Source organism: Chamaea fasciata, unplaced genomic scaffold (assembly GCF_029207755.1).
Source record: "Chamaea fasciata isolate MVZ Bird 193981 ecotype frontalis unplaced genomic scaffold, bChaFas1.0.hap1 SCAF_1, whole genome shotgun sequence".
Lineage (NCBI taxonomy): Eukaryota > Metazoa > Chordata > Aves > Passeriformes > Sylviidae > Chamaea > Chamaea fasciata.
In genome coordinates, this window is record NW_027094086.1 from 71,066,857 (window position 1) to 71,092,715 (window position 25,859).

General features: G+C 37.6%; 1 protein-coding gene across 4 annotated transcripts in view; it reads left to right on the forward strand.

Moving 5' to 3' along the window:
• Window positions 1–23,958, forward strand: part of TENT4A (terminal nucleotidyltransferase 4A) — a 60,283-nt gene extending 36,325 nt beyond the window's left edge. Inside the window, exons 9-12 of one of the 4 annotated variants that reach the window (XM_066185916.1) lie at window positions 241–341; window positions 592–764; window positions 11,963–12,121; window positions 21,733–23,958. In XM_066185916.1, the coding sequence (XP_066042013.1) occupies window positions 241–341; window positions 592–764; window positions 11,963–12,121; window positions 21,733–21,912 (613 nt within the window). In that variant the 3' untranslated portion in view covers window positions 21,913–23,958. The remainder of the gene's footprint in view (window positions 1–240; window positions 342–591; window positions 765–11,962; window positions 12,122–21,732) is intronic. The other 3 variants (XM_066185924.1, XM_066185930.1, XM_066185938.1) reach the window with 3 other exon arrangements.
• Window positions 23,959–25,859: the final 1,901 nt, after the last annotated feature.

A 25,859-nucleotide genomic window follows, 5' to 3' on the forward strand; every position in this document is an offset into this window, starting at 1 on the left:
GAGTAAAAATCTTACCTATATGTCACTGCTTGCATGTTAGTATGGTGGAAGAAAAATAGCATGAATATAAGTGGTGCTTCAGTAGATTAAATGGTGTGCTAAAAAAAGGAAGGTTCAAAAAATTATTTTGTTAGGGAATATCTTAAACTGACTTTTAGTGTAATTTGGTAGCTTGTTAAAATGCTTGCAAATATGTAACCAACAGTCTTTGTTTAATACTTAATTGAAAAATTTTTTTAGCACATTAGGTAGAATCATCAAAGTGACCCAAGAAGTGATTGACTACAGGGCCTGGATTAAAAAGAAGTGGGGGAGCAAAATTAATTTATCACCTGAACTTGGTAGGTATAGCAGGAAACCAACTTAAAATGTTTTCTTGAATTTGATGTAATTCAAAATACTCTTGCCTTAAAATTAATCATTCAGATATACAGGAAAAAATAAAAGGAACTTGTAATGTTCTAACCCAAGATTAGTTTTCTCTGAGCCTGTTTTTCAATTAGTTTGTTAAACTGCAGCTCTTCTTAGACTTCAAGGCCCATGTGTTTGTATTCTGTGCTCTTAAATGATACTTATGTTTTCTGTTAACAGATAATAGGTTGAAAATAAGAGACCAGATAGCTCTCTGCAATGGAGAACAGCAGCAGAACAGAGACTCTGAACCATGTTACAATCAACACTTGGCGTTGTCATTGGCCAGTACACAACAGTTATCCTCTGGTTCATCTGCCTCTTCTGTGTCATCACTCTCCAGCAGTGACATTGTAAGCTTTTTCTTTTCATGGGTTCAACTAGTAAGTAGCAGAGATTATCTTCAAAGCCTCAATTGATACAATAGCAGTTAATGTGATACTGTCCCTGAAGTGCTACAGCAAATCAGTAATGTCCAATGCTCAGAAAAATTACTGAAATCAAGTATTTTTTTAAAATTAAATTAAATGGCTCCTATTCCCATCCTAAATCTTTGGTACCCTTTGTGGTAGTAGTTAGATGTAATGAAATATAACAACCCAACTTAACAGTCGCTAATTAAGTAGAAGGGGAGAAATGTCTTCATATATCCTTCCATTAATCAAAATCTTCCATTGTCAAATTCTGATCCTTGTTTCCCATACCTGAAATTGAACATGAACATTATATTGTGCTATGAAGGTGAATAATACTCATTATTTTCAGTCAAGCAGTCAGTTAATGTTTTAATGGTAACAGGGCACTTGCATAAAGCCTTGTTGTCAGCTTCCCTATTTTAAAGTAATTGCTGGGCTTTATTATAACTTCCTGGAAGAGGAGGCTGCAGTCTCTTGAGGTATGTTCCTAGACTCTTCAAGGTTCTGCTGGGTGGTTTTGTTTTGGTATAAAGTTAAATTATTGCAGGATTGGGCAGTGCAGATTATAAAGCACAGCACTGCAAGGCATGAGCGGCTCACTGTAAATCTCCTGAAGCATTTTGTCATAGGTAGAAGCATTGATAGAACAAGATGTCAGTCAGCTATGACAGTAAATAACTGGATGATGCCAAGGGAGGTCCAAATACATGTTTCTTGACTGCTTTCAAAAACTAGTCAAATACAGAATTAAAAATTGGGAAATAAAAAATTAGCAACTTTTGAGGAACAAGTCCTGCCTATGTATGTTCTGGTTACTTTCTGTAATTACTATAAGCGACTTTTTTTTGGTGTTGAATTGCCTTTTCATGCCACCTTAAGTAAACAGGACAAATGTTTTAGTTGTACCACGTGGCTAATGAACAAAGAACAGCATGATACTTGCTAGTGATACTATTAGCCATGCTCCTGGTTTAAGTTAATCAGTGGGAAAGGTTTTGCTATACTAAGTTTTATGAAGAATGCAAATATTTCTTGGTTACATTAGGAGTGCACAATATTGGATGTTGAGTTGTTCTGAACTCCCCTTAGTCCTGTTTAGCCTGATGTTGAAAGTGAAACTTCATTGTCTGGTTCCAGAGAAATTAATGAAAAGTGAAAAGGAAGCTCTCAAGAAGATAGAATTGAAATCAACTTGGGCATTCACAAAGTAAAAGTAAATGCTATTTTTTCTAACTAAAACCCATGTCCATGTCCTTGTGAGAAAGGCCAGGTCATATATTGGCATTATGTCCTTATCAGGCTGATAGCATGTTATCTTAATTTGGAATGGAATGGCAGGTTTCTGACAAATGATTGATGAGTTCATGCTAGTCTTACTTGGGTGTGTGAGGAGAAGGTTCTGGCTGAGCAGTCCTGAGCTGCACCTGATTCAGGTAGAGACACTTGTTCTGCCATAGTCTGGTGATCTGTGCCATGATCTGGCATAGTGCTGGGCCCAGGTTGCAGCAGAGGAACATCTGGCACGTGTGACAACTTGGTATTCATGCCAGAAATTCTGGTCCATTGTTAATAGACATGATGTGGTGAGCTTTTCTGTCAGTGTCAAAAGAAGGTAATTATGAATATGGTGCATCTCATCACTTTAGAGTTAGATGCAGTGTTACCTTTGATCCTGTGGAAGGATTGTTCTTCAGGAAGGATTCTGTATTTATTTAAAGTTAAATAATTTGAAATTTTCTGGTATGGGAAGACTGAAAGGAAGGTGTAGATTGTAAAGAAAATGCGGGAAACATGGAGACCCTAGAGTTACAGCTTGCTGGCCTCTGCCCAGTAATTAAGGTTTAATTTTAATAGCAAGATTTTTTTCCTATGTCACTATTAACCTTAAGCACAAACTCTACCTTAAGATACTGTTTCAGGAGGTGTATTTTTCATGACTGCAGAATATCTTTTGCTGTGTACGAGGTGCAAGATGCTATCTGTTAAATTGTAGGGACTAGATAGTGTATTTGCTTTTCTATTTACTGCTAAATTTTCACTAGTAATAGTGTTCAACTGTCTCTGGTCCTTTGAGTTCTACTTACCAGTACAGTAGAAGTCAGCTTACTTGTGTTGAGGAGGAAGAAATAGGCTTGAAAGCCTATCGCATTACTTCCTCACATTGCCCCTCTCCAGCCATTGACTGAAGTAGTTGTGTTTTGAAGGCATCACATCACTGTTCGCTGGTGATAAATCTGGAGGCCTTGCATATATTTGTCAGCATGTCCTGGAAACAATGTTGCAGTATTGCTCACAGGGATCCTAGAATTTTTATTAAACCCTATAGTTTAATAGTTGGTTACAATGCAGCATGCTATATGGTTTTTAAAGATTTGCTTCCTTGGAGTTCTGGCAGCATTACAGGTTTTGCATTAATAATCTGTAAATATGACTCAGCAGCTGAATAGATAATTGTTCTGCTGTCTTGGACTTATGAATCTGTCAGCTAAAGCAATGGGTATAGATTTATTCCAGCAGCAGCAGAACAGAACAATAACAAGGAGCATGTTGTTCTCAAGGCTGGATTGGCATAAACCAGAGCTAACATTTAGGAGCCCGCCTCTCAATGTCTGTTATGCTCAGAAAAATAGAAGAAAATAAAAGCTTACAGTTACTGCTCTGAGGTCTCCATACTGGTGGCAGCCTTTTAAAGATGACAACTGAAGTACCACTGAGGAACAAGAGAACTGTCTCCTTAAAGGACAGTCTTCTCTTTCCCCGTATATTTTAGATTTATGTGCTTTTTCTCAGCATGCCATCTGAAACTCAGGAGGATGTTTGCTTTCATCTTTGCACATCTAGGACTAGCTTGCAGGAGAACATGCTCCTGGGCAACTGTCTACACAGCCCAAAATTAGAAACTGGATCTAATGAGACCAGATCAATATTTGAACAAAAGGTATGCTCTTATGGATTTCCCAAAGTAGCAAAGCTATTTACAAAATGCCTTAGTCTAGCACTCTCTAGCCAATGGAGTTCTAGCCGTGCTGTCTTTAGTAGTGTTCTAGCCAACTGCAAAATCTTATTCACAAAGGATAGCTTTTCAAAGGGCCAGTAAATTTTGGATCAAAGACCAAGAGAAGCCTGTCTTTGGGTATTACTGTAACTGTTAGTGGGAGAGCTGTTCAGTTTATGGGATTGTCTTACTGTACATGTCAGTACAGAGCTCTGACTCACTCAGCAGTACTTCTAATACAGTTCTGTGCAAAATACTGAGTGCTAAGATTTCTGCCTTGTTACCTCGGCTCTGTGAAGTGTATAAATATTAGTTATCAGGAACAAACTAAAGAACACATAATAAAAACCTTTATGGATACAAGGAATCTAGTTATCAGAACATATTAGGCAGTTCATATGTTTTTCTCAATTATGTTAATTATCAAACTGATCTATGTAGTAAGTTTTCTCTCAATGAAGCTTTCTGCTGATTTCAAATACCCTATGCTGCCCTGAAAAAAGCGGGCATATTCCTCACTCCTGCAAACAGGTAAGTTGTACAATACCATGCATTCCTTCATGATCCAACAAATGTTGAAGTGAATAATGGAAGATACTTTACAATTGTCTTTGCCATCAAGGACAGTGCAAAGTGTGTGAATTTTTACTGTATGTAAGCCAGATTCAAACTGTTCCACTAAAGAAAACAAGCCTCTGGCATTAAAAAAATCTCACCTTCATACTGACTTAAGTGATTGCTATGAGAATCTGAAACCAGATGGAATGAGCTATGTTCACCCCCAGCTCTCTGCTTGTTTTGGATAGTTGCAGATGTCAGTCGCACAATCTAAGCAGTGACCAAATTCCTTTTGAAGATGCTGTTTTGGTTGGTTGTTCGGGTTGTTTCTTTTTCTGGGTACATTTTATTTCATTCTGGACCTGCACTCTGTAACTGGTGACCAGGATTTCTTGTTGCTTAAGCACTGTGGAAAAATGCTTTTCATTAGCTCAGGAAGTCCTAGAGTAGTGCTAGAGAATATCTACTGCCTGATGAACAGTCTCTGCCAAGTAAGAAATAATCCTAGCTATGTTTTTGCAGACTCATTTTGGTCTGGTTTGATTTCTGGTGCTAAGTATGATCTGCAGTTCTGATGATGTTATGCCAAGTAAAGCTTAACACTTTGTGACAGAGATGCATGCATATCAGTAGCAGATGAAATGGCTCAGGAAATTCTTAAAGCTTTTTTCTGTTACCTTATGGATATATAATGTCATATCCAGTCCATCACAGAAACTCCAAGTTGTCTGTAAGAAGTTTGATTCTAACAAATTTCATACACATTACCTCAGTATTTCTGGTCATAATGTTGTGTGGGCTTCTATGATGAGATAATTTTGTGAAGACCTCTGAGTTCTCAAGACCATGCAGTCATGCCAAGACAGTAGAAGTTTCAGTGAACAATATCCCTGTAGTCTAGCTTTGGAGATGACACAGTCCTTGCCTCTTTTTAACTTTTTAACATTTATAATCCCTTCTTTCAGACTGTTCTTGAAATTTTTACTGTAACCCTTGCAGTGTTATAAAACTTTTCGTCAGAATGTCAGTGGTTGATTTGCCCATGGTTCAGCTCCATCAGCTAGAGAATATGCTGAGCAGAACCTTCAGTGTTTTGTGAATCTGTCTTTTCTCTGTATTGAAGTATTATGTATTCAGTACTGTGATTGGATGTTTACATTCTAAGACTGATGTATAAATATGACTGATGAGAATAAGGTTCATTATTCTTACAGTTCTGCTGAATGCACACAAGAATCCACACTGGTTTTTGGTACTGTTACTTGCTTTGCAGTAATTATGGCTTTGTACTTGAGCTCAACATACTTAATGAAGTTATTAACCATCTCACCTTCCTTCCTATTAGCCAGACTGAATTTCAGCTTACTAGCAGGAACTATTGTGCTTCCGTATTCACAGAGAGAGGTGATAGACATATCTTGTCTGGATAAATGTTGTGCTTTTTTAAAGTGATTGAATTTGCAGGCATGAGTCGTGCTTATCTGTGGTAGAGGGACAGACACTTCAGAATATGTAACAGCTCTTCTTGTATAATCTTCTAACAGTCTTGTTAAATCCATCTTAATGACTGATTGATTAATTTGTAAAGCTGCAGTTGAAATTGTGTGTATAAGGAATGGGGGCAAAAGGAGGTTGCCTAATAAAATTCTCAGCCTGACAGCAAGAGCTACACACAGTTTTCTCTCTTCCTTCTATATGCCTGAATATTCTCATGTCCTAGCCAAAGTAACTGTTCAAATATGTATGAATAGTTGATCATCTTTGTGTAGAATAATGCAGGTTTTGTATTAAGTTTCTCCCCTTCCTGAGCAAACAGAGGCAAGTTCTTTAAAAAGCATCTTGATGTTTAGCCTTCAGAGAGGTGTAAGTGCTGACATGCAGGCAGCTTGTCTCCAAATAAAGCAGCGGGCAACCCTGTGTGCAGAGACAGGGACAACCTGGTGTTACTGGGGAAAAGCATTTAACTGACATTTTATTTAGGGCATTTAAGAATTTATCCCCCAAATCCTTTAAAATGCTGGGGGTTTTTTTGTTTTTTTTTTTTTTTTTTTTTTTTTTTTGTTTTTTTTTTTTTTTTGTTTGTTTGTTTGTTTTTAATTTTTTTTATTTTTTTATTTTTTTTAAATTTCCTGCTATGCAGATTGCTAGCACTTTGTGTGGATTAGAGGAGAACAAGTTTTTCCAGTGCTGCTTTTGCCTGTTTTCCTCTTTCACTGTATAGCCCCACATTTGTTTTTGAGGTTTTTAACCTGTATCTCTGACATGGCGGAGTTTTATACTGCCTTACACTGTTCTTCAGTTCTTCTTTATCAGTTCCTTGAGTAGTCTCTTCTCCATATCCACTTGAAGTAAGAGTAAATTTCTGCAAAGCTGCAGGAGGCATTATGTTGAATATAAAATTCTGGAGTAATTTTATTTAATAAGTTATTGAAGCAGCAGAGGATACAGAGGGAATCTGTAATTCAGCAAGTGAAGTGGGATTTTACTGCTGTGAGGTCAGTGAAGTAAGGAGAGAAGCACATAATTTTTTAAGAGTTGACCTCAGACTAGTTTCTAATGGCAAAGTCTAAGCTGTAATCTTGCCATATCTTAATGTTCCCTCCCATGAAAAAAAAAATCACAGAGGTACCTAAGCCATTTTAAGATGGAAGAAAACCTAAATTCAGTATTTTTAGTCTAGTATGACGCATGTTCAGCTTTCACAATGAGTCCTATAATTTACTTCATAACTTGAAAATCAAAGTGGAGATATTTCTTTATTGTTAGTAGTACAGACCAATTGAAAACCTGTGAAATAAAAGTATTGGGGCAACTGGGGAAGATTTAAATTCTACACTTTTGGGACCTTTTTTATTTACGATGGCTTATTTGAAATAACAGTGATTATTGATAAAACATGGAATAAACTTGCAGTCAGACCTCTCAGGGTATAATGAGGTGTGGTTGAAAGGGTACTGGGCTTGCATTTAATCTGGTAGTTACTAATTAGGTAATGTTTTCAGTTGTCTTTCTGTAAAACAAGCACTAAATTGCTTTTGGAGGATGCATTTTTTTTGGTTTGCTTATGTATCCTATATTATTTTATTTCTCCCCTTCTGTAATCACAGTGACCAAGATATTTTCTTTTTTTGCAATGGAAGGCAGAAAAATTAACCAATTTCACCTTAACTCAAGACTTGTATTATCTACAGGCTGGCCAGTGGAAGTGGAGCAACTATATTGATGGAGATTATCTTGTGACCTTCCATAGAAGTAGAAATTTTGTTAATCTCAATTCTGCTTTATTTACACCATAGTTGAAGTTATGGCTCCATCTACCAAGAAAGGAAATGGCACACAATGTGGAAGAAATGGGATGAGGGCAGGGGGTGATGCTACAGTCACCTTTGGAAGCATGGTGGTTTATCGAGTACAGTTAAATACACTGGGGCTGAAGCTGTGTAAACGAGAGCATGCACTGAAGTTCCTCTCCTGTGCATGGCCCCAAACTGTGAAATGTCTGAAGTCCTCTGGTGTTGCCTTATGTTCAAAGGAGTGTGGTTTGCACTTTACTAAGCCAGTTCAGTAATAGGATGTATTTGCTAGCCGAATTTCCTTTCATTAACTGCTCCTGCTTTTCTGAACTGGTGTTCACCTAATCCTGTGGTGAGCTGATGCAGAAAGTGAAACTAGTAAAAAGGGGATTACTGTTTCTGTGGTTCACCTCTGAATTAGCACATAGTAATGCCAGATGCTAATATAGGTGTAATGGAGAAGGCTGGAATGGGAAAAGAGGCAGAAGGAGTAAGACTGGCAGTAGTCATCTGTTAAATCACTGTAATTGTCAGTAAGGAGAGGAACACATGAAAATGTATAGTGTAAAGTGTTAACTATAAACAACAATTTTCAGTTCTTTGATTTCAAAGATGGAACAGAGTTTTTACTGAAATGGTCGTTGTTCTCTCACAGCTTCTAGCTCTTGAATGTTGTGGGAAAGAGAAAAAAAATGTTTAATTAGTGGAAGAAATTTTGAGGGCGGAAACAATAAGAATCTTTTTGCCAAGACTTTTGTAGTTCGTTCTTGGAGATCGGGGTGAAAACCCAAATCCATCGCATTATCAGGAAACTTGCATTTTGTTAAGTTTTTATTTCTGAATACTGGCTTTAGGATAGTTACACTCCTTTAGCATTGAGCCAAACTTAAACATACTGAGGTCAGGAATTATTCTTAGGCAACTTCAACTCTTAAGAAAGCATACTGTCTTGGAAAAGGAAAGCTCTGAAATGGTAGTTGTGTACTGAGAACTTGCCAGGTATCTTAAGCCTTGAGTTATTAATGGAATTGAAATAAATTCTTACCGCCAGACCTAGCTAGTAATTTGGCAAGTAAATACTCTCTTGGTGGTGGGGTCCTGGGCCTTTTTATAACAGGAGATGCATTTTGCAGAAGAGTAAATGATCTTACTTTGTTTTTATCCTGTGTCAGGAAGAGAAGTCTGGATTTCGGTTCTGCATCTTGCGTATGACTGTGGTGTTTCACTGTTTCTGTCTAAGCAGAAGTTCACTAGTAACACTTGAGTTTCTATGTATCCTCTACGTTTTCGTTTCTCCAGCATTAAACTAGAATCCAATCTTCAGTAATCAGAGCTTCGAGTAGTAGAAATCTTCCTTCTGCATACTAAGTTCTTAATCAAAAAGTTGAAACTGGTTAAAGAGCGTGTTGTAAAATGGTAATGTCCTAGGAGGATAAACCTGGATCTGTTAGTCTTTTTCTTGGTTTCCAAAAGCAAATCTTCAGAAGATACTTTCCTTGCAGGATGAGGTACTGCTACAAGGTGCAGTTTATAGCTTTATCCCTACATTGTCTGCTAAAATCAGTTGAGGGATCTTGCCCCTTTAGTGAACATTTATCTTTTTTAATGTGACCTCCGTAGCCCTCGCCCTAGCTGTGGCCAGAGCTTTTGTCTTCCAGATCTGTAACTGATGTGTTGAAAGTGTTACCTCCATATATTTACTTGTAGATCATCAGAACTTCTGTAGTGCTTCAAGTTTTCATGTTACACTTAAGAATCTGGTCCAGAGGACCAAGAAAGATTTAATCCTTCAGTGTAGGCTGTGCTTATGGAAAATCATATTTGTTCACATTGGGCTCAATTTTCTGATCCAAATTTAATCGTTCAGTTTAAGAAGGGTAATGCTGTTCTTTACAGAAGGATTTTAATGCTCTTGAGAAGTCACAATATCAACTCCATACAGTAATGCCATTGGAAATCCAGGATTGCCTTAGAAAAAAGATATAATCTGCCTTTATGAGATGTGTTTTAGTAAATAACACTTGTGGCAGAAGGTACCTATCACAAAATTATAATAAAGCAACAAACTTTGTTTGTGGTGAAATCTAATCTCAGTTAAATGATGTGATGCTCTTTTCTCTTCCATCTGCTACTCTTTTTCTTTTGAGCAACTTTTTGTTGCTCTGAAGCCCCTTAGAAATCTCATTAATGAGAAGTATCCCATCTGGGTTATGTATGTGAACTTTTAGGGATATAATTGTATCCAAGCAGAACAGAAAGGGGAGATACTTTGAAGGGTGATGCTAAAATTGTTCTTCGGTCTGGTTTGTGAACACTGCATTGAAGTAGATTTGCACATTGGTGTGGCTGGACAATAAGATCCCTTTTTCCATCCCATCTACTAGTTCATGGGTACTTGTGAGCATGCTTAGAACTTGTCTGTTCATTTCCTTCTCTTCTCATTAGCTTTTTAATAATTCCATGACCAAAAGGGTGCAAGGTCATCTTTGTCCAAGGTCATATTTATTCAGGAATGAATACCTAGTCTCATAAATAAGAACTTTCTGCACAGATTCTTTTTACAAGTGTGACGTGTCTGTAGTGAATTCATGATGCAGTTATCTGCTTTGCAGAGGCATACTGTAATTTTTATCACTAGCTGAAGTAATAGGAAAGTAGCTCCTTTCTTTCTAGATCTTACTTTTTAGTAAGCACAACTTTATACAGACTAATAAAAGACTGGTTTTTCTAACAAATTGGTTTTATTGAGGACTCTTTCTACTCTGAGTATTCAATTCAGCTGGGATGCAAGTTTTGCTTTGTAGTAGCTCATTGCTTAGGCTGCTCAGTATTCACAGTTGTCAGTCTCACTTTTATAATCTTCTTCCCCAAGAAAAGCTTATAAAAATTTTCTTGTTTCTGTTCTTGACCAGCCTATTCTCTAACTGAAGAATCTAATTTAGAAAACAAGGCCATTTGAGGGCAAGTAGTAGTGTTGGAGATCTATTGGAAGTTTACATGATTTAAACAAAGTCTTTTCTTCCAGGCAATTAATCTTTAGAGACAGAGCAATAGAATACTTCAGTAATTACTTCAACAGTAAAGATCCGCGTTGACCTGAGCCAATAATGCCTTTTAATGTGGTAACTTCTAAACTACTAATTGGCCAACCCCCATCTCTTGTTATATTTTGAACTTAACAGCTGGAAGTGGAAAAAACACTAGTGGTTTGGGATAAAGAATAGGTTTTTCCATTGTTTTAAGTTCAGAATGCTTTGGAGTTAAGAACGTGGTAAAAAACAGCAGTGAAACATAGGGAAAGCTACTTCTGCCATTATGTTATGGCTGAAAAATAAGTTTTATGGGAGTTTTTGTCTTCAAAGTTGTTTTAAAAGGCTGTAGCTTGCTTTCCACCTTTCTCAACTTAGAAAATAATTGTTTGTTTTAGAACTGAGGTAGTTGGGTGTTTTCAGACTTCAGTAATTCCTGTAAACCCCTGGATCTGGGCTTGCCTCCTTGCTGTTAGGTGCTCCAGACACACGGTACTTCAGCATCACCAGTATGTCTGCCTAGGATGCATCTGAGATGGCAGGTGATCAGGCTGGAAGGAGGAAGAATAGCGATCAGTGATATTAGTTCCACTGCAGTATATTTTCAGTTATCCTGCATCCATCTTGCTTTCTCTCAGGAGCTATCCCTCAAAAAAGGAGGGGAGCAGAACTCCCTGAGAGCAGTGGCATGTGTGATTGGTGCATATATACTGGTCCTGACTGGCAGAGCATCAACTTGTTTCTTGTTGGGTGGAGCCCTAACTTTGCTGTTGCTGGGCAGACTGGGAGAAGATTTGTAACAATTGCAGTGAGTAACTTTGCCATAAAAATCAGTACACTCCAGAACGTGTTCTGAGGACCAAATCTGTCTCGACAACTAAAATTCTTGCCCTTCTATTACCCAGAGTGTTGCTGTTCTTGTTCTGTTTTTTTTTCTCAGCTTTAGTTCTCATCTTCTAGTTTGAATTTGCTAGAGACATAACTTTGGCTTTAGATTTGTGCTGACTGGAACTGACCTGTGATTGCCATAGACCCGTTGACATTGTCTTCTTAATGGAGGTTCAGTTAAACTTCTGCTAGATTTATAAAATAAACATAGCGCTAGCTTTTATTTTATTATGTTTTTTCTATTGAAAAAAAACATTATGTTTTAAAGTATTCGCTTGAGTTGATATTTGGGTGCAATTTCACGTGCATAGTCTGTATATACTGTACTTTCTGTAAAGTTGCTTTTCTTTTCCCCTTTTTCTCTGCCAAAAGGAATCAGATACACCACCTTGCACAGCTCCTAATGTTTACCAGTTCAGTCTTCAAGCACCGACCCAGCTTATGGCCAGTTTAGCGCCCGCATTGCCCCTGCCAAGTGGTAAACCCCAATCTGCGCCTCCGGGAGCCCTGATAATGGCCACCAGTAATCAGGTATGAGCCAGCAACTCTGTCACCAGCAGCGGTCACATCGCAGGTGTAGGTCATGTGCTGTGCTGTTCAGTCTAAAAGCCTCTGAGGATAACCTTCATAGAGCATGTGCTGAGCTTCATGTGGGCATGAAAGTACTCACCTGCTGTGTCAGAGGTGTGGGGAGAGCTAAGGGTGGGAAAGGGTTTAGAGTGGAAGAGCCCCTGCGCAACACAGACACCTAGGAGATAGTTAAAGAAGGGGTGTCAGGTGTCTGACTCCTTAGGTTGTATTTGAGAGTCCTGGTGCCCAACTAGTGAGGTACTTGTAGCTCTTTAGGCTATCTAATTTCCACCACCATATATAGGGTGATGGTGTAGTTGTAAGATAGTATTTGAATTTTAAGGAATAGTACTGACCTTTCTAGGCATATTTAGTTGTCTTGATTTTGAATTATTAGAACAGATTTGATTACACTTGTAAATATTACACTTGTAATATTAAAATGCATTTTAAAGGTAGAGAACAGCAGATTAATTACGGGCATGTGCACAAGATTTTTTACCAAAAATTTAAATGTGGGCATAAATGTGCTGGGACCTGAATGTATTTTGGCTAATGTATCCATTCTGGTAAAACATCAGTGCATCTTTCTGCAGGAAAACACTCCCTCAATCTTAATAATTAAAGCTATTACTCAAACATGCCTCACATGAGGTTTAATGCAAAATGTTCGTTGTAGATTGCCTATAGTTACCGAACAGTGAGCTGGTTTCTTTGTCACTTAGTTTTGGTCAGGTTCTCTTCCTTCTTCTCCAAGTCCTTCTATCAGAGTTCTTGGGATTCAAGGACGAGGAGATTTTCAGCTTAATGACTTTGCCTTTTTTTTTGTTTGATTCAGCACTTACTTCATGAATCTTCACTGTACGCTCTCCCATTTGTCCATATCTCTGTTCCTGGGGAACCCAGACTCGGGCCCAGCACTTCATGTGTGACCTCACCTGTTCTGAGTAGAGGAAAAGTGATCATTCCCTTTGACTTGCCTTTGGTTTTAAACTTCTAACTGATTACACAGATTCTTCCCCTCCTTTCTTTACCCACTGCTCAGTCCCACTGAGGCAGTACCAGTTTTCCCGCACAGGAAATATATTAGTGAGAAGCTAATGAAATAATATATTTCTGTTATAGTGTCTGCAATTGATTATTCACTGGCTAGTGAATACAGTCCAATCTGAAACTTTAGAAGTTTTTTAAGAATAAAACTGAAGAGTTATTTGAAGTTAAACATCGTCTAAAATGCAAACTTAGTGTAGATTATTCTTTCCTTAACAGCTCTGTTTTTCTGACAAAGTACCCTGGAGCTAGCTAGGAGGCATGCAGTTGTTAGTACAAAGCAAGTTGGCATTCAGAGTGTTTGCCATAGTTGTGAAAAGGCAATGTGTTGTGTGAATTTTGGATCTCTGCTAGAATTTTGAATCTTAGAAAGCAACTGCTTTGTAGCACTTTTTCTGGCTTTCTGTTCCTTGGCTGTCCTTTCAAGTGATTGTTAACTATTCTGTTAGTAGTTTTATAGTACTTACATGTTTAAAAGCAGGAATTTTTCTGTGGCTTTGCTTAAAAAAGACATGCCTTTGAGAATCACATCAAGTCAGAAGAATTTCTTGCTGCTATAGTTTAGAAATGGGATAATAGGCTATTCGCATTGAATTTACCAGAAGCTTATGTTTTGTGAAGTAGAAGTGGGATTTTTTGAAAAAGTTTGAGTCAGAAGTGGGAAATGAAGTCATTTTATCCAGAATACTGTAAATATCTCCTTTCCACCTCGCAACTTTCTGGAGCATGACTGTGCTAGATTAGGTTGATGGCTTTTCTTTTGAGTTGATAAGATTCAGCTGGCTTAGAACTCTTAATAGGCGCATTTTTCCATCTTACAGGACTCCCGTCCGAATAGATTTGAACATGTGTTAGACTTTCTTAAAAGCAAGTCTTTCATATTCAAAAAATTTTGAAGGGGTTTCATTTGTCTGTGTGGTGTCTTCAGCTTTCTTCCTGTCTTGGTTTGGGAAGACAGGTATCTGCCAGGTAATTAAAAAAAAAAAAAAAAAAAAAAAAGCAACTGCAGTTTTTTTTGGAATGGAGAGCGTAAACTCCTTCTTTCACCTCTTTTTTTTTTTTTCTTTTTCAATTATACATTACAATCAGAGGCTCTTAGGCAAAGATTTGGGAAATAGGAATAGCAGTTCTTTACTAGTATGTATTACAAAGCAAGCAAACACAAAAAAACCTACTAAACAACTACAGCATTAATAACAAACGAAAACAGTACCAAGAACTTTAAAGGCTTTGTTTCACAAAACTCAGGGCAGTTTGGTTTCGGTGTTCCTGCAGGATCTTTAACACTTCCTGGCAACATTTTCTACCTCAGTTCAGCTTGGAAAGCTGTACCTAGGTGTCGAGTACAACTCTCAAAAGCAGGACAAGGAGGTGCCAAGAGCATTTAACTGTATTTTGAACAAATCACTGCCTTCTAGGCAAGTTTGCTACTATTAAAGCTTCCTGGTATTTTCATTTTTGAAACATGTTTGATGTGATTACCAGTTCTATTTATGTACTGCATAATTAATTGGAGAATTTCCAGGTAGTTCAGGGACTGATTTAAGCTCCTGGCACAGGTCTGTGTGCTTTTCAGGATCGTCGTCATCCATCATTTTTCCAAGGAAATCATTCTTTTACTCTGTTGACAACAGTCTGAAAGTTTACTTGGGGGAGCAGAACAGTTTATGAAGCAGTGCTGCCCATTAGAAATAAGCGGAAAAACAGATGTTGACATGCATGTCCAGATGAGTAGAGGGGCCAGAAATTGCTTGGTAACTTCCCAAGGAGAGAAGGGGACTACATTCGCAGTTGCTACTTTGAGATAAGTTTAAGTCATGCTGGATTGCTGTTCGCTAGATTGCCAAAATGAAGATGGAAGAAACTTCCTTTTTCTTAGATCAGAAGAACTCTTTCATTTAAATTTCAGGATGGCTTCTTTTTCCCCCCCAAAGGTTATGTTTTGATTCCAAGGTATCTAAAGCCAGTAAGCACCAGTCCCTCTGCTGCACTGACTGGCTTCTAGTGTGTCTGAGAAAGTCTCCAGTAAAGATGAGTGGTGTCTGACTGGGAGTATGTTCGTTGCTATGGAGACAACTTGGGAATGAAACCTTAATGTCAGTGCTGAAATACCACAGTCCAAACTCAGACTTGCAGGAGTAGATGCTTTTTTTTCAGATTCTTTTGAATTTGGCCAAATAAGACAGAACATTTAAACTTATAAACCGCTTTTTTTATCTTGCATTACAGGCAGTTCTGTGGCTAGCATGCTTTGTTTGAGTTTGTTTTTATCCAGGACAATTGTTAATGGTGTTGCTTTGTCTCACTAGTACTGCTGATACTGCTAGTATCTCTGAGATGATATTGCTGGAAGGTTAGCAGCATTGCAAACAAAATTGGTCAGGGACTTGAGTCAAAATTTCTTTTAGATGAGTGCAAAGTCATGTGTAGCTCATTTGGATGAAGGATAAGTTTGTAAAGACACATTTTAATTCATGTCAGTGCAGAAGTGTGCTGAATTCCCTTTGTATATTGAGATACTTCATTGTTTTCAGTATGTCAACTTCAATTTAGAAATGACCTGATTTGTTCAATAGCATTTTAAAGCTGTTTGGTTACTGAAGGCTTCTTCACTCAACCAAATGACATTTTTGTAATTTTTTTATTGAGAATGCTCTCATCCTGGGTGGAATAATTTTTCAGCATCCATGCGTTTTCGTAGGAAGTAGGCCGTGGTTTGTCTACTTGGGAAACAGTTTTGATTCTGATTGTCAGACTCCCATCTTCTGTGTGTGTGACGAAACATTGTTTGGTTTTTAACACATGCAAAACTTGATATGATGTTTTATTTCCTTTCCTAAGGAAAGAAGGAAAAAGTGTATCTGAGTTTCAGAGGTTGTTCAGCTGAAAACAGTACTAAAGATTTTTCATCTAGGTTGCCCTATGCTTTATATGGTGTGTTTATATGCTTTATGTGGTGTTAGCCGTCCATGTATGGAAGCTGACTTAGCCTGACCAGACCCTGGATAACCTAATCTGACTGCTTACAGCAGAATGTTGGATTAAGTGATCTCCAGAGGTCTCCAAATAAACATCCAGTCTAGATGCTTATAGGATTGTTACGAGATCCTCTGGCCACATTGGCAGTTGCTTCCTGAGTGCTTTTTGAGTTGCAGGAGTCTTAATAGTAGTTTCATAGAAACATAAACAAACCCACCATTAATAAAAGACTTACAGAAATACAGAAATCATACCTTCCTTTTGTTAACATAGTATTCCTTTATCTTCCAGTGTCATTGTAATCAGATTTTGGCTCACAAACTGATATTGATCTGAATAATCACATATATATTTCCTCTGTAGACTTTTTCAAATGTACTGTATTGGTATCACCTCATCATTTGGAAAGCATTTTTATTACTGTAGTAATAGTTTTTCTGTTCCAAAACAAAAGTGAGAATTCTCAGTGAGGTAAGATTTCTCTTTAAGGTCTGAAACTGTCAGCTTTGTGCTAAAAAAGCTATTATCTCTTGTTCTCTGTAGTGACAAGTATGCATATACACTTCATGGCCTATGTCACAACAGCAGCAAAGTTGCAGTATGAGTTCTGTCTTCTGGTAGCATTGTTTTGACTCTTGCCCCTCAGTTTTGAAACTTGAGTACTGACAAGATCAAAAAGGGTATTTATCTCGTGTGTCATTCTACTTTCTTTACCGTAATGTAGCTCAGTATTTGCTGTGATGCTCACAGTACTGTCTACTGTCAGTCCCTGGTTTTGAGGACTAGGCCCTCTGCTCTCTCAAACTAGTTTATCTTGGACCTGCTCATACTAGTATTGCCTAACCTGTTGTAAAAGGTGAAGGGAACTTTGACCTTGGGTAGCTCTATCAGTAGTCTGTAATGAAGTGAAATGAGATACGAAATATTTAAATAATCTGCTCCCTTGCAACTTTAATTTTTCCAGTTCTCTTGTCTGGAAGATAAGAAACATCTAAAATTTTTCTTGCTTTTGGGATCTTTTTAGTCCCCATGTTGGTCTATCTTTTCTTTGCTGTTGTTAGGGTTGGCTCCATAAATTTCCCTTTTTAGTAACCGCAGAAAAGAGTTTGAGTTCTTTTATAAAATCTGTTCAGGACCCAAGACTTTATCAGTTGTGGCTGAAAGTGGCCCGTAGGACCCAAAAAGAGAAGTGTCTTTGTTTGCTGTGCTTTGAGCCTTATTTTCCTAGACTGCCAATACTAAACAACTTTTGGAAGAACTTATTTTGGTTTGTCTGTACTTCAGCTTTGAATTCTAAACTACATAGAAATAGATAGAAATCTTACCAGGTTAAGAGTGCACCCAGATAGCATGTGCAAATATCTTGCAGAATCTTGTTAACTAATCTAAAGTAATGAGGCTAGGTTGTCTAATAATTGGCTTATTGCTTATGCAGTTGTAACTAAAATGCTGGGTAGGTCATTGTCCATTATTTCTCTGCAAAACAATGAATCTATTTCATAAAGTAGAAGAAGCAGATAAATTTTTAGTTTATTTACAGATGTTGTTATGCTCAGAAAGCGAGTGCTACAAGCCTAAAATAGAGAATTTGGAAATATTGCAAACTTCGTGCAATATCTTGAGTTTCGAATACTCTGAATATTCAAAAATTTGAATATTTAAATATTTTGAATTCATGAAAGGTTATTTAAGGGATGCTTAAATTGTTAATGGCACATTAAGGTAACACTGAATACTACTCTGGTATTTCACATGAAATGGTTTTGAGGTGTGAGTTTGATTACAAGTCTGATCAACTGCAGACTAGATTCAGTCATGGCCTTCAATTCTGTACTCTAAACAACAGAATAGTAAATATGTGATCTTTCAAAACTGTCTTATGCCTTTTCTAAGCTTTTCCTTTACCTCTGTAAGTACTTACCAATCATTTTGGAGCACTGTATGTATAATTTCTTTTTAAATTGAGTACAGATACTTTTTTACCAACATTTTTCTGCCTTTTATTTCTCCTTACTTTAGAAATGCTATGAGGCAAAAAGAACCCAACAAAATAACAAAGGACCAGAACAATTCAGAAGCCTGTTTATGTTTAGACTTCAGCTCTGTTATGTTACTTGTATTATTTCAAATTGTAGGGGATTGATTTTTTGGCTACAGATTTTCATTTTGAATAATGGCATTCTTTAAATGTCAGCAGTTTTGTACAGTAAATTTGCCAGTAATTAAGAATAGAGATTTGGTTTCCTTAGCAAGTAATTACTTGGCATTTTTATTGCAACCAGATTTGTTTTCTTGAGTTTTTTTTCTGGGGCTTTTTCTTTTTTTTAATCCTGTTTTTTTTCTCTTTTTAAGTTCTGGGGGTTTTGTTTGTTTGCTTTTATATTTTCTCTTGTTTTTTTTCCTGGAAACCTTTTTAACCTGGCATGTGTTGTAGATTTTCACCTTATCTGCACCCCCAACCTTGTTTGAAATGTGCATTTTTTGGTTTACCGTCCAGATCTAGCAGATTATTCAACACAGCTAAAAACCGAACCAATTCTATCATTCATTTCTCAAATCAATAGCCTTAAGATGGGAGAGATTGTTCTATCTAGAGAATTAGATCCAAAGAAGCTGAAACTTCTAAATCGAAGATTTCTCTGTTGTATCACAGATGAAGAGTTTTCTGTTTGGATTATCTGATCTCTCTAGACATTGTCTGCTTACAGATGTCATCTCTCAGTGATTGTGTGAGTCCTGAACATGGGAATGTCCAGAAGTTTGTGCACAGGGTAAAGATGTTTGATATAGCCTCTTGAGATTTCCAAAAACATGAATTTCTTTTATCAAAGGTCCTGAAAGATGCTGAGCGAGTGATATGTGTCCTGTTTTAAACAATTAATTAATTGGAAGATGAGGAACAAAAAATTCAGGTTTTGTAAAAGATGGGAGTTCACCAGGAAAGCCCTGCAAGAGTTTGTGCTGCCTAATGTCTAAAGGGCATTGGATGAAGTCTGATGGAGTTTGCTGGTGATGTGAAGCACCTTAAGGGTGCTGAGAAAGGATGCAGAAGGACCTTTAAAGGTGATGCACCAGGAGGGAGAAAAATAATTTAAAGTTTGTGGAGAGTGGTAGGCACTGAGCAGCAGCAGATGGCACCAACAGTGAGTGTAATTTTTGCCATTTCTTTCCTCTTCAGAGGAAAGTCAAAACACAAATGGACGTAGAATAGCGGAAGATGTTAATAGTGATGAAACACATGGAATTGTTTCTGTGTGAAGAAAGAATTATTAACCTCGACAAGATGAGGTATTATGATCTAGGTCTGTGTTGTCATCAGCAGGATATGAAAAAGTTAGAGAACAGAACGATAAAAAATTATTTACACCAAGAACTGATAGATCATCCTGTAGTAGTCTCAAATAAATGTGATGGTCATTTAAGGTGTGAAACACCATAGCATAGGGTGCAGGATGCTAAAAGCTGATGGTTTCAAAAAAATTAACAAACTAGTGAACAAAATGTAGTTGAGAACTGGTAAATATAAAGGTATCATCTCTGACTGAAAGGGTCCCTTAGTCAACTTCCTAAAGCACCTCTCCCAGGTGATGAGTCAAGACTTGATGGATTCAGATTCTGCTCCAGTAGATTGACAGTATTGATCCTGATGGCCTGAAAACAATGCAGAATGCTTCATAACAAGCTCGAGTTCACTTTCTGGCTAGGTTATTTATCATTCTTTGAAAGTTTGTTTACCTTTTGAGCAAACAAGGGGTATGACATCTTTTAGGATAGAGGTAGATGCACTTGTCATACTTGCTGTGCTGCTTGTCTGATCTTGAGGTCACCTGCCGTGCTGCTCCCAGTAGAATTTTTTTTTTTTTTTTTTTTTTTTTTTTTTTTGTGAATCCTCATTCACATTGAGGAAGAAATTCCCAGATTTTTTCACAGTTTCAACTGAAGTGGATGGATTGGCTTCCTGGAAGTTTGTATGCTCCTTGATCAGTTTTGTTCTTGTTGTTCAGTAGCAATACTAAAGTTTTCCTCTGCCTTTCTTCAGCACATAGCTACTTTTAGTGTTTTACTATTATAGGGTAACTTTTAGTATTTTGATGTCATTTCAAGTAAATGTTTATATATAATTGAGTCAGAGATAGACTTACTGAACTAGAAAACTTTGCACAAGAATGTGACACGGTGTATTTACTTGAAGGACCACTTGCCAAAAATTTAAAACATTCCAATTTTTTCTAGTTTCACATTGTTTACTTGCTAAAATATCTACTAGAAGCTGTTTATGAAACATACATCAATAAATTATTTTTGGGAAGTAGTGCTTCTTAAAAGTGAAAAATTCTCATCTTTTTCTGTTTGTCCTTGAATTATTTTGCCACTGGTAGTCTGAGAATAACCCTTGGTGTGTCTATCTTGGGAGTTCAGAAGTTGCACATTGAAGGTTGATAAGGTTGCTGTAGGACACTGTTTAAATCAAAAATCATTCTAAGGTTTTTTTTGCCACCCTACAGTTAACGGTGGTTATTCCTCAACACTGGTTTTCACCAGTTCGTCTTTCTGGATGCTCAGTGTCTCTTTTAGTAACAGTTTGACAGTAAAATCTTGCTTATGGAATTATGCTTTCAATACTTATTTTTATTTTGTGCACACAATTGTAAAGGTGGCTTGGTGTTCTCATTTCTGCTTCACACTTCTTTGGAAATACAGAGTATGAAATACCTGCAGTATTTCTTATACCTACTTTAGTGTTCTATGCAATTGTCCCAAATGTTGGCTCTGTGTTCCTGTTCAACCACTTAAGGTTAGAATTATTTCTTGTTACAGGCAATCAGTTCCAACTTACTGAATGTCATTAAGTGATAGAAATGCCTGTAGTATTTTTTGGTGGGGTAGGTTTACTCAGGCTGGTACTAAACTTTCTGGGCAGTTTTTGTTTCAAATTATTAGAGATCCCCCTAAGGAAGTGTTACGCTGTATTTCTGATCACTTAATTGTTTTGCCTTGGTCTGCATATGAGGTACAGTCTAGGAGCTGTGTAACCTGATGATCAGACCAGTAGGATTTACAAGCTCCTCACAAGCCTTATACTTAGTTTGCCTGTCACTGACTTGAGATTATGGGGAAAGCAGACTCGTACTCCCTGTGCATCTGCTCATGTGATCACACCCTTACATTTCTCCATGGTGTTTCTGAAAGATTGAAGTATCTCACTTGGTCATGCTCTTGCTGAGATACTCCAAAATAGACACATCTATCACAACTAGTATTTAATGTGGAAGTTCTCTGGTTTTATAAGGGAGTTGATCCAAGGGGTTTAAGGATGCCTTGCTACACCATTTCATTAGCAGGACATTTTCTTCAGAAAACACTTAATAAGCTTGTTTGTGCTTTGGGACTTGCACAGCTACAAATAAACAAGCATGAAAAGACCAGTTGCTTCAAGCAGTGTTTTGTGGAAGTGGCTTATGTGTTGAGGAAATACAACTGGTACTATATGTTTTGTTTGTTGGTTTTGTGCCTAAATGAATGCTTATTTTATTTTCTTTCAGCAGCACAGTGGAATGAAGTTTTCCATGAAAGGAACTCATAACCAAGGCAACAGCTACAGCCCCGTCAGCAGTGGAGGCATGAGGCAACCAGTTGGTAACCGAGGACACCACCAGTACAATCGTAATATATGGAGAAGGAAAAAACACAGAGACAGCTTACCTATCAGTCTGAGCAGATAATGGCAGGTGCCAAAATGACCTTCCCTGTTCAGACAAACTGAGTGAGTGCCACTCGACTTGAGGGATGGAGACCAGCGTCCAGCACATCGTTTTATTGGTGTTGCCAAATATCTGCAGCTGACTTCTTTGCATGTTTCTTTGTGTGGTGGTTCAGTCCATCTTCAAGAAGTAGTTGTGCTTATCTGTGAAGCCTTATTAAATGTGGAAGTTTGTTTTCTGCCTTCCCACAATGGTTCATTCAGTGCCGAAGCAGCTCTGACAATAGAACTGCAAGGACATTTACAAATGCTGTAGCTTTTTTGCTGTGGCTATATCTGTTCCTTTTCTTTTATTTTAGAAGTGAAGGAAACTTCAGCCCCTTGGAATTATTTTTTTTTCTTCTTTGCAGCAAATCAAGTTGAGAATTCATAAAATTAAATTTGCTGCTCTCCTGGTTTTTTTTTTTCAAAGCTCATTTTTTTTTCTCTGTAAATATTGGAAGTATGATTTGTGCAATAACTTGGATTTTTTTAATTTAATTTCATATTATCACATAAGTTATATTTAAGGGGAAGAGGTTTTTTAATTTACAGATCCTTTCCCAGGTTGCATTATCTAAGTTGGGGTCATAGTTTTGGCAGGTTGTCTGAGCAGTGTTATAAACATGACATTTGGTAATATTTGAGGCTTCTTGATTCACAATGAAAGTGCGATTTGGCTTACAGTTTTAAGAATTTACTAAGCTCCAAAGCATTTTGACCCTGTGTTTTTTAGCTCATTGTCTGGCCTCTATCAGTCGTCTTGCTCTGACCAATGAGTTTTAATTTTCTTTAACTAGACAACAAATCGAACATTTGTAGTACCAGAAGTAAAACTTTTGAGAGGAATGGGGAAAAGGTTGGTTCAAGTCCTGATATGGAATTAAAAAGCTGTGAACTACATGCTTTGATGCATTTTAGTAACGTAACCTGTTAATGTTTGGGTTGAAACAACACTATTAAACAGAGGTACCCGGCTTAAGGAATGTGGAGAAAGGAAATATGTTGATTCCATTAAGGAATCTGTATAGTAGTATGCATTAGTTCTGTTAAGAGCAAATATATAAAAAGTACTTCAGCTGCTCTAAGCATTACAAGAAGTATCTTTTAATGTGTTGCAGGAGAGCACAGCCCAGTGTTGTACACAGTATGAGTGGCTGGCACTTAATTTACAGATGCATACAGGTATACTATGCAAGTGTGTATTGCCATGACAAACACTGTCTTTAACTTTTTGAAAAATGTACATCCTGCCTAACCCTGAGTTTTTAAAGCACCACAATTGTCCTGGGAGTAGGTCACATCTCATGCCCTCTGACTTCCCTTTTTTTAAGTGAGAGTTCTTAAGCTATACAGAAAACTACAGGTGAGTTATCTAAGTCCACTAGCAGGGAAAGCTGAAGAATCCTGTTAACAGGACATCTATACTGTGTACAGATATAGAAGGTTTTAAAACTGGTATCTGAATATTGAAATGAGGTGTCAAGCATGAAGCTTTTTAATATGCTGTATGCCTTTGAAGCAGAAGTAGTTCATGTTATTACTGAATCTGTCAAACACAAGCAGGTCTTTGAGGGGAGAGAGGGCAACATTCCAAACTAGAGTAGTGCATATCTGTTTGCAGAAAGTTTGTCTTAATGCTCCAGACTCATCACAATAAAAAAAGTTCTAAAAATTGTGAGCTGATTCATAAATAATATCTAAGGGCTGTTACATGAGCCTGTACTGCTTAGTCTTCACACACTAGCAATATTGAGCATAACTACATTAAAGAGCCTTCAGAGGCTTTAATCGGTGTCTTATACTAGCGTCCATTTTAAAGCAAAATTCATTTGAAAAGTGGTATCATGTAACACTTCAGTCATGGTGAACCAAATGAATTGGCCTGGCTATCACTGTGGTTATGTGCTACAGGTTTAAAAAAATGTTTAAATTTTTTGTGTGGACAACTATGTGGAAGCTAAAATTGACATATTTTTATGTAAAGTTTTCTATTCTTTGATTTTTAATAAACTTTGGAGACCAGTCACTCTTCTGTACTTTTTAATGGGAATCTTAATGGATGAAGAGACACTTGACCTCGTCCCTTTCTTTGGTGTAGACTTTGAACATCTGCTTTAAATTGGTCATGCTGAGCACCTTCAGAATGAGTTTGGAAGGTAAGTGGATGCACTCAAATGATGATGTTTTTCTGAAGGGGGTAACAAGCATGGATGTTGCTTTCGTAATTGTGAATTTGATCCCTCCATAATGAGAATGCACAGGAGCTGGAGGTAGTGCCCACAGTACTCTCAAGAGGAGATCAACTGACTAATTCCTTGGGATCCCTTAATTCTTAATTAACTTTTTTTTTTTCCTAGTCCCTCCCTGTAGTTTTTAAATTCCTTTCAAAATCTTCATCTAGGTTTCAGCCTCCTCAAAGACTGGATGTATCTTGTCTTTTTTTGTTGAGTTCCGTTAACCCTCTGAAAGGACTCTGAAGTGTCAGCAACCGACTCTAAAAATTAAAAAAAATGAGTCTTTGGAAGGAACTAGGATATATATATATATCTATATATCTCCGTGAAGGCCAAAAAAGGGAACTGAAGTATTTTTAATAGACAGCAATGCAGGGCTCGGGATTGACAATCAGAGAGGTCTGTGATACTTGGTCAATCTTAATGAGTATCTGCTGGAGAAAAGCAGAAACGTAGTGGGAAAAGAAAATAATAACCACTCAGTAGTAGCTGGGATAATAATTATTTTTTTCTGTCAAGTCAGTTAGCCTGTGGGACATGACTGACAGAGTGATATATAATCTCTGCAGACACAAAGATTAAGTGCTGCAGCATTGGTTTTGTAACTTCTGTCGTCCTAGACTCCACCTTTTCCCCTCTTTCTGTCCCAGATGATTATTTTGCTTTATTCTTCCCACAGATTCTGCTCAACTATCTATCCTTGTTAGTCTGCATTTAATGCCTTTGGATCTCCCCTGAACTCTTGTTCTCTGATAAAAATCTGAGGTACCCCCTTGAACCCAGCCTTAGTGACTATTTTGTACACTGTTCATAGGCAAAACTAGCCATGGACTTAAGAAGTGGAAGGAAGAGGCTGCAAATTGAATGGAGAGATGGGACCCAGAGAGTCCATCACAGAAAGAGCTCAGTTGTGTTCTATTCTTGCACAAGTGATGTTAGTGCTGATGTTGCATTGGGCTTTCTCTGTAACTCCATCCCTGTGCACTGAAGCAGGGTAAGAAGAGAGAAATGTGACTGCTGGTACTGTGCTCCTGGATCAGCACTCTTTCTTTCCATGGGAACAGCCTCTTGAGAATGGGCACAGCAATAGTCAGAGCAGCATTGGAATACCACACACCTTCAGGCAAAGTGAGCTCTTCATCATTTGTGGGTAAAAAGAAAAGCCTAAATCGTGAGGTAACAGGCAACTGATCACTCTGTGTATACATGTGAGGAAGTAAATGTGTCAGCTTCTGTGCTCTCAAGGACGAGAAGTTGCCTGCTTGCTGACTGCTGCCAGTACAGTCTGGTTATAGACTTAATAATACCTGGACTAAACCAAAGTTACGATCTGAATTCTTCAACTGGAAGGCATGACAAAGCCATTGCTTAGGTGGCTGCTCTTGTGCACTTACACTGTTTTGATTGGGTCTTGTAGCATTGTGGAAAGCAGATGTGCCAAAAAAGGATGATTTTGGAAGTACTTAGAAGAGAAGCCTGAGAAGAAGCATCTTGGATATCAGGAAAACGTGTGAAGAAAAATAGAAGAGGATGCCCGAGAACCTTAACTGAGTGCCTGTCTAAAGCTCTGCTCATTCTCAGTAGTGTGCTACTGCAAAAGTTTTGGCTTAAGAGCTGCCTATGACACAGCAGTAGCCTTTTGGTTTCAAATCAATTAAGGATTCTCCAAGCATTTGGTTTTTTTTCTTTTTTC